We start from the raw sequence: 9,547 nt of genomic DNA, 5'->3' as shown, positions 1-9,547 counted from the left end.
AATTGAAACCAGAGTTAAAGAGGCACAAACAACAGCCTATATATAATTTATATTAAATAGAGAAAATAGAATAACATTTTAATAAAATATTATATAAAATAATAAATAAAACATTTAAATGTTAGAATTTTTCAAATAAACAAAATTAACAATAACATATCAAACAAGATTAATAGTAACAATAATAAGAATTAGGTAACATTTCAATAGAACTATTAAAATCCAAACTTGTGTATTTGTGTGCGCACATGCATACATGGTCTCCTTGGAAAAAAGTAATTTGCTAAAAAACAAAACATTTAATTAAAGGTTGTATCAGCGATTTATGGCCCAAAAAAGGCCCAACCATAAATAATCACATTCATCTAATCTTTCCTAACGATCCGCTAGCTGCCTGCCCCATAAGCATGCCGTCAAAAAACGCATCTCTGTAGGCAGCCTAGGCTCTGAGATCTGCACACAAAAACAATTGTGTTCCAACCAATCACCGACAGGGGAGGGTGTTGTGAGGTTTGCGAAGTCGGAGAACACAAGCACAAAACCTTGTCATTGGTTTGGTTGGAACACTATTTGTTTGGTCTTTAAAAGAGTGCAATAAGGTGCCAATACTTGACTTATAAGTAGGCTTTTAACCATGTATCATTGACTAAATATAATCATAAGTTTACAATGATGCTGATCATATGTGATTTTCAAAAAAGACATTTGTGGGAAATGCCTTCCCCTCTAAAGTTCTTCAAATCTGTAATGCTAAGCATCCATTTACTCAATCCTCAGAATTGTTCTCTTCTTGCCTTCCTGGATGCAAAGTCATTTATAACCTCATCATATGAGATCTGGCTGCCTATCTGGTGATTGATGCTAATCATTGCCATTACGCTCAGACGTTCCTGACACGTGGAGGACCTCAGGAAAGTTTAAGCTTAGAGAAGCTTCTCTCTGCAGTTGCCACTGTCACTGGAAGAGTGCAGGCTATCATCAGTGCTACCCAAAGATTTGGGTATAACTCACACAGCCCCCTTTCATGTATGTAAATAAGAAGCTCCAACGCTGTCGTGACTTCTTTGGGAAGCTCTGGAAGGCTCTGCATCTCCATGGCTAGCTCTCTCCAAACCTTGCCTTGCCTTGCCTTGAATCGGTCCTCCAAAGACTGGATGCTACAGTCCAACACATATACACTCGTATATAAGTCACTAAATGACCTAGGACCAAAATATATTGCAGATATGCTCACTGAATATAAGCCTAACAGACCACTCAGATCATTAGGATCGAGAATCAGCTTCCAGAAGAGATCAGATGTGCTAAAACACTAGTCACATTTAAAACTCATCTGTTTAGCTGTGCATTTATTGAATAGGCACTGTGCAATGTCCGAACTGATTGCACTGTATTTTCACTGTTTTTTTTTATTTTTATGGAAAATCATTTTCTAACTGTTTTAAATTTATTTTAAATTTCATTTTTTTAATTTTAAAAGTTTTAAAATTGTTATTATTTTTCTTCATTATTATTTTACTTTCTTTTATGTAAAGCACTTTAAAATACTATTGTGTATGAAATGTGCTATATAAATAAATTTGCCTTGCCTTGCATTAATTTTTCTGAAAAAAACTTGTCATACGTGCACAAACTGACAGTCACCGCTTATAAGCTACTACCAAATATTGTAGAAACGTAATTTTTTGTAAAGTTGCTTTGTAACGATTTGTATTGTAAAAGCGCTATACAAATAAACTTGAATTGAATTGAACAAATGTAGAATAATTGTTTTTATTGACTTTCTTTCACAAGAAACTGTTTAAAAGTTTTCAGTAATGTGTTTTGTTACAGTTTACAGATGATAAATAATCCTGTACAATCATGAAGTGTAAATAGAGTATTAAATTTGCCCCAAAACAATATGTTTCTGCTGGGGAAAAGACTATGATTGCACTTGTTTGTATCTGTCTTTTAAATTAAGTATCACATTTGCATGTTCACGATTCTCTGACGTTGGTTAATGATCACACTACATGTAGTTAACAACATATTTCATCTTTTTTTAGCAACTCTTTCATTTTGATGGTTATTTTTTAAATTGTTAAGTTTTACATTTTCATGATTTAATTACATTTTCATTAAACTCACAACCCCCTGCAGTTCATTTACCAACTTCTGTTTGTGAAGCCTTGATAATGTTATGTTTAATGCAGTTCATGTCATTGATTAGAACAAATAGAACGTATTTTCTTACTTTTTTTTTATCAAAGATTGTCCTACTTAAATTTGATAAACAAGTTAGGTCATCTAAAAGTAATCCAAAAGTAGTCTGATTACATTAGCTTACCTAAAATGTGTAATGTAATGGATTGTTTTACTGTACTTCACTCAAAGACAACTGATCAAAGACCGTTTGAGATATTTTGTTTAATTTAATGCTTAAGTGTGACAGTCTGTATTATGTTAGCCTACTAGTGCAATGAGAATCTTCCTTTTATTGTGCCAAAATAAAGATTTAATCGGAATCCGATTGGTTCCAGAAACAGACTGTTAAAACCTGTTTACTGTCACTCACATTTTTGAACATAGACTTTGAATAGAGAGTAGAAAGTGCATGATCCAAACCTAAATTTTTGTTATAATTCATGAATGAACATTTTGTAACATGACATTGATGTACCATTTTCATGGTAATGCAATGTTTGAATTTAAAATAGGTTTCAAAGGATGAATTTTGAGATTTTATGTTTTCAAGTGATATATAATTTCTAATGATTTCTAAAGTGTGGTAGAGAAAAAGGCAACAAAGAAGACTTTTTTGACAAAGGTCAGAACAGAAGAAGGTTTTTGGGGTGCACTTTTGCCATAAATTAATCTATTAATTTTCCTACATAATTCACAACAAAAAAGATTGGTAAAATATGTATTTAGGAGTCTTAGACCTTTCCAACGATATATAGTTTGCCATGATTAGATTAGGATCTATTTATATAGTGAAGTAAACGTAGGCGGCAGGTGGCAGTTAACAGGTAAAAAAAAAAGAAAAGAAAAACAAGGTACAAAAATGGGTACAATCTCCAAGTCCAAGAGAATGGTGGCCAGAGATCGTATTATTGAAAGAGGAGATGACACACTCGGCGTCAAACTACATGACTGGCTGTCAAAACCACAGATATACATATTGTGTACAAAATGGTCAAGACAGCAGAGAAGTGAATGGGCTGTGCCGTAAAATGAACCACACGTATCGCAATACCATCCCGGAATTCTACTTATACTCTCTAAATTTAACATGTCGTGCCAAAACCTGTTAAAGATCAAATGATAGTCAGCCTTATATACTCTGTCGAGTTGTTCCCACATAAAAGCGGTCTATTCGGCGTCCTTTATTGACTCCATTCAAGAAAAACGTATTCCGCAACGTTACACATCACAGAGGATTTCCCCTGTAGGAGGGGCTCTTGCGCAGTACGCTCGGAAGGCGTGGCTTATAGTCAGAATACTGGAATTCTATTGGCCAGTGCTCTTGCCAATCCACGAAGAAGCGGCATGCTCCAGCAATAATGGCCGATTTTCAGTAAGGAGCTTTTTATATTTTGACCTACAGGTTCTTTTTCTCTTCACTTTCACCCACACTTGTTTAATAATTGTTGTATCTTAACACGTGCGTGTCTGTTTAATGTAACCTCTTCAGCGGGTCCGACTGAGGTGGATGGCAGATTGTTTATTAAATAGTCAGAAAGGATGTACTGTTTGTTACAATACATATTTTGATGTGTTTTGGAGATGCATTTGTCCTTGCGCACTCCAGTTTCTGTGGTTCACTCTTATCTAGCATGTTTGTATTATGTTCCATCATTACTCTGACACATTGTCTTCGTCTCAGAGTCACAATGGCTCATCAACGCTGTCAGGAGAAAACACCCGTCCAGATCCTGCATGAATATGGCATTAAAATGGGCAGTGCTCCTGTGTACGAGCTCATCCAGGCTGATGGAGGCATGCACCAGCCCTCCTTCATGTTCACCGTCACTATAGCAGACTTCACATGCAATGGTCTGATATTTACATTCATATTTATTTATTTATTTATTTAAATAACACCTAGTAAGTGTAAATAATATATAGTGAACACCATATTTTGTTCTTAAAGGTCGAGGATCCACTAAAAAGGCTGCTAAACATGAAGCTGCAGAAGCCGCTTTGAAGTTATTGAAGCGAGACATCCAGCTAAAGTAAAATCCACACTGTAGATGTGATATGAATTATTATAGATCGTTTACTATAGTCATGCATGTTTTCTGAATCTTTCACAGTGATCAGAGAGATGGTGTTTCTCCTGAAGCCGATGACACATCCAATCCTGTAGGAGTACTGCAGGTATCTACTGAGCCTTATATTTTGTGTCTTATGCACAAATAGTTTTAAAAAGTGTATTTATCAGGCTAGACCAGCCAATGCGCATGTGCAGTCCTTAAAAACACTGATGCTGCATCTGAACTCAAGTATTCCCTACTATATAGTATGTGAGTAGTATGTCTGAATTCATATAATGCATACTTATGCACTATTCTATGATGTTTTGTAGTATAAATAGTGCAAGTAGTGTTCACACTGAAAATTCCAAATAGACAAAGTGCACTATAAATATTGAATGATGCACTTAAATAAACGGAATGTTGGACACTTTGTGCACTCAACTTTAAATTCATACACTACACAGTTGAGTACATAGTGCAGTACTGTTATGTTGATATGTCTTGCTGATAAGATGAACAATACGTGGGTCTGTCTGAGGGTCTGTAAAAGGTCTTTAAAGGGGTCATGAAATTGATTTTTCTTTATTATTATTGTATTATGCTCTTTGAGGTTCACATATAATGTTAATAAAGTTTTTAGTATTTTTGATATTGTTATTATTTATGAATGGATGCATATTTATTATTAAAAATGGTCTCAATCAAAAATTACCATTGCAAATAATCTTTTAAAATACAACCAAATGAAACGTTTACTGTGCTGCTCATATTTCAGTAGCATTCCTTTTGCATTCATAGACATTATATTGCAATTTGATCAAGTGTACAGCCCATCTTGTTTATTTATTCATCCAGAATTCCATGATCCTCAATTTAATTCCATTTTTATGACTGGATTCCATCTTTCCGTCCATTCTCCCCATCATGCATATCATAGAACCCTATTATAGGCACAATAAACTTTAACAGTATGAAGATGCATTATAAAAGAGTTAAATAAAAATTGCCTTCTGTGCATCCGTGCATGCAAATATTACCCACAATCCCTTGCTATAGAAGAAATTGTGCTTGAGGCAGTGCTTCTTTTATTTTTATTTTATTACACAAAAATCCTAAAAATTAATGCATTTTGAGAAGATGAATTTTGAAGTTTGAATGCTGCTGTGTGTTGTGTCAGGAGCTAGCCATGCAGAGAGTGTGGTGTCTGCCGGAGTATGTGGTATGTATGGAGTCAGGACCAGATCACATGAAGGAGTTCACCATTACCTGTCGTCTGGAAGGACTGGAGGAGTCAGGTGCATTAGCTGTTCTCTCGTTCCATGACGTCTCGCTGCGCTCTGAGCGCTCAGCTACTGATGCTTTGTGATGTGCTTTTGCTCATCAGGCTCCGGCAGCTCCAAAAAGTTGGCCAGACGGTCTGCAGCCGAACACATGCTGGGGAAACTGCAGAGTCTGTCCGGATCTACTGAGATCACATGGGTTAGTGATGGTCGTCTGTTCACTCCTGCACTGCGATTCTTTCACCAAAAACTCTAGCTCCATCAAATCTCTAAACCTAGAGTCCAAAAACCACCCAAAGATGCATTTACACTGGTATGTTAGTTTACACAAAACATACCTGAGAGTCTTCAATTGAGTCCAACAGCCGAGGACAGAAGTTATGAATATGGTTTATTTTTGGAGACTGGAAAAGAATCAGCTAGACAGTGTTTGCCAACCCTGGTTTAGATGATACTTGTATAATACATGTCTTTATGATGAATTTTCATAGTTTAAGACTGACTAAGTCTGGGTATGGAACAAGGGCAAAATCTTCACCTAGTGAAATCTGCACATTAAAGTTTCAAAACTAAGCATTTAAGCCATGATAAAAAGTTCCCAGTGTAGTTATTTGACCTTCATGTAACAAAAAGAAAAATCATCCCCATCCTAAATGATTTGTCCTCTTATGCCATTGTGTGAGTTTTTCAGCATGAGGAATGGTTTTGGAATTGAATCACGGCTGAATGAGTCACCATCAAATCCTGAGGTGCTTCTGCTCACAAACACGAAATTAGCAGCAGGGTTAGGATTTCAGTCAGATCAGATGTGCTCATATTTTGACCCCTTGTCCCCAGAGTCCACCATCTCGCGTGTATGTGGAAAGCTTACGGCAGTCCACGGGGGAGAAGATTTCCCTCCTGAGGAGGACGCCGCTCAGCACCCCGAACTCAGAATACATTCAGATGCTGCTGGAGATCTCACTGGAGCTGGGCTTTCAGGTCACATACATAGACATCGGTTGGTTCTCCTTTCTCACTTCATGTCTTTTTGTGTCATCAGAGCTGGATATGTTTGGTATATATGACTCTGGAGCACAAAACCAGTCTTAAGTCACTGGGGTATATTTGTAATACATTGTTTGGGTCAAAATTATAAATTTTTCTTTTATGCCAAAAATCATTAGGATATTAAGTAAAGAACATGTTCCATGAAAATATTTTGTAAATTTCCTAGCATACAGATATCAAAACTTAATCTTTGATTAGTAATTTAGGATTTCATTTGGACAACTTTAAAGGTGATTTTCTCAATATTTAGATTTTTTTTGCACCCTCAGATTCCAGATTTTCAGATAGTTGTGTCTTGGCCAAATATTGTCCCAAATTTCCTGCTTTCAGATAATGTACAGTATAATTTCCCTTATGACTGGTTTTGTGATCCAGGGTCATATGTGTGTTAGAGATCTGCAAGCCCATCGGTTCCTGACACGCCGAGTCTATTCGGGCCAGGCTCGGGCAATTTATTTTTCTTTACAGATCGGGCTTGGCCTCATTTAGCTTCTCTCCTTTTATTGTGCCCATATATATGCAGAGCACACATAGGCTACCGTATGGAAGACTGTTATAATGATTACAGGCTATTATAAATATCATACACCGCCTATACGCAACGCATATACACACACATTAGCATACAGATGTCAGTTGACCATGCAGAGCATCAGGGAGAAGTTGGAGCATGGGGAGTTACCAAAAGCTCCCAGTGCTTCGGGAAAAGCTGCATTTTGAAAGAGTTTTGATTTGATTACCGCGACAAACAACGAGCCAATTGGTCATGTGCAGTGCTCGCCATCTCATTAGACGCGCGTTTAAGAAATGCATCTATACGGATTATGATTATAATAAAAGAGTTTTTGTTTTCGATATGTTTTATTTTGTTAAGAAGTCATTTAAAGCATTCTATAGATATATTTATCATGTCTGTGAGGCATGTATTCATCGAGTTTTGGTTCAAGACCAGACGGCAGAAATCGCATCATGTTTGTTTTCTTTATTTTATAAAAGCACAATGTTTTGTTGATATTGTGAGTGAACAAAAGTAAAAGTAGACACTTTACAATTACAAATGATGAATAAATCTTAGCTAATAAGCAAAAATGATGGCGTATCCACTGAAAACATACAAGTGATTGCATGTCCTGCAAAACACGCAGCTTCCACTCTTAACTATTGGATAAAGCGCACATTAATCTAGGTTTAACGTTTAATTTTTGTTATATGCTTGAACTGTTTTAGTATATTTATAGATTTTATCTTAGGTAAGTCGTGATGATTTGAGAAGGCTAAATTGATCAAACATATATGATCAGCTTACTGTCTGCCGCTTGGTCATTACTTTAAAAAACAAAAACGTATATTTAATGAACAAAAAATACTCCAAATGTTTTTTGAAATTAACTTAATAAAAAAAAAAAAGAAACAAAATGTGATCACTTTGCCATTATATACAAAACTGAACTATTTTAATAGCTAAAACAGTAGTATAAGCTGTTTTGGGAGAAGGGGCGGGCTTGGGTCGGTAATTCTGATAAGCTGTCATGCAGGGCTCTAATGTGTGTGTGTGTGTTTTTCAGATGAGCTGACAGTGAATGGTCAGTACCAGTGTTTAGTTGAACTGTCCACCCGGCCGGTGACGGTGTGCCACGGGACAGGGATGACCAGCAGTAACGCCCACAACACCGCAGCACACAACGCCCTGCAGTACATCAAGATGGTCGCTAGTAAACACTGACAGCAGGTCTGGGATCAGTGTGCGCATGAATTCTGACCTGCACCTCCTGATCCCACACTAGCACTTCAGCCAATGGACACCTTCTGCTGTAAGAGACCCGACTCTGCAGAAAATAAATCCATTTCTGGGTTACCACACTGAGTTTGTTCTTGGATGTTGCAAAACACTACATTTACAGGTATATATCCATATTTACAGTGAACTGGATTCAGTCAGATGTGTTTCTGATCAGTATTTTTATTTTTTTCATAAATCCATTGTAAACATCATATTACCTTTTTTGTATTGCTTGAACACTCGAGGTACACTCACTGAAACCATTCACTCATGCACCGAATATTTAGACCAAGTCTGCAAAACTGCAAACACATTATCTCATATTTGCAAATCGTTTCATTAACACGGTTCTCTACATTAGATAAGTTATTCAAAACTAACAGCTCGTTTCATTTGGGAAACACTGCCTTTATAATGCTACGCCTGCTTACCGATCACCATTTATAAACAATGTTTTCACTTAGAAATCAAAACTCAATGGTTTGAGCAAGATGGAAATTATTTTTACCTGCTTGCATTTCATTTTATAGTATAAATATACTTAATTTGATCAGTTTGTTTCTCAAAACTTCTTATGAATTATAGTATATTGTCAATATATTCTGAATATGCATAGAAATCAAGCTAGTCCCCTTTATTTCAATAACAAAGTGACGTGACATTCAGCCAAGTATGGTGACCCATACTCAGAGCTCTGCATTTAACCCATCCAAAGTGCACACACACAGCAGTGAACACACACACACAGCAGTGAACACACACACACAGCAGTGGTTTTTGCTGCGGTGCCCGGGGAGCAGTTGGGGGTTCGGTGGTATTGTCGTGGTCGTGGTATTGCCGGCCCGAGACTCAACCCCACAACCCTAGGGTAAGAAGTCAAACTCTCTAACCACAAGGCCACAACCTCCCTTTATATAATGCTTTATACAGTTCAGATTGTTTAAAAGCAGTGGTAACAGAATCAAATTCAGCTGTAAAGCAGCTCTAACAAGCCAGTCGTTATACAGATCCATTCAGGTGGACATGATCTTTATCCTAATGATTTTTGGCATGAAAGAATAAAATTATAATTTTGACCAATACAATGTATTTTTGGCTATGCTACAAATATATCCCAGTGACTGGTTTTGTGCTCCAGGGTCACATATACTGTAAAAAGGTCTTAATTTTTTCTTGTTGTTGTTGAATGACCAGTT

The 9,547-nt window shown here is 36.6% G+C and overlaps 1 protein-coding gene across 1 annotated transcript; it reads left to right on the top strand.

Moving 5' to 3' along the window:
- Positions 1 to 3,421: 3,421 nt before the first annotated feature.
- LOC132094643 (interferon-inducible double-stranded RNA-dependent protein kinase activator A homolog) lies at positions 3,422 to 8,431 on the top strand. Its single transcript, XM_059499314.1, has 8 exons — positions 3,422 to 3,559; positions 3,869 to 4,038; positions 4,136 to 4,217; positions 4,299 to 4,362; positions 5,419 to 5,536; positions 5,626 to 5,720; positions 6,359 to 6,521; positions 8,137 to 8,431. The coding sequence occupies exons 1-8, from the start codon at positions 3,546 to 3,548 to the stop codon at positions 8,292 to 8,294; spliced, it is 864 nt and encodes a 287-aa protein (XP_059355297.1). The 5' UTR covers positions 3,422 to 3,545; the 3' UTR covers positions 8,295 to 8,431.
- Positions 8,432 to 9,547: the final 1,116 nt, after the last annotated feature.

The sequence above is a fragment of the Carassius carassius genome, chromosome 19, assembly GCF_963082965.1.
Source record: "Carassius carassius chromosome 19, fCarCar2.1, whole genome shotgun sequence".
NCBI classification, from domain to species: domain Eukaryota; kingdom Metazoa; phylum Chordata; class Actinopteri; order Cypriniformes; family Cyprinidae; genus Carassius; species Carassius carassius.
This window is presented reverse-complemented; position numbering and strand designations above follow the sequence as displayed.

Bases quoted from the DNA above. Each gene is read 5' to 3' on its own strand.
- LOC132094643 (XM_059499314.1), top strand. The intron at 4,363-5,418 runs GTATCTACTGAG...GTGTTGTGTCAG, and splicing joins ATCCTGTAGGAGTACTGCAG to GAGCTAGCCATGCAGAGAGT. The intron at 5,721-6,358 runs GTTAGTGATGGT...CCTTGTCCCCAG, and splicing joins GATCTACTGAGATCACATGG to AGTCCACCATCTCGCGTGTA.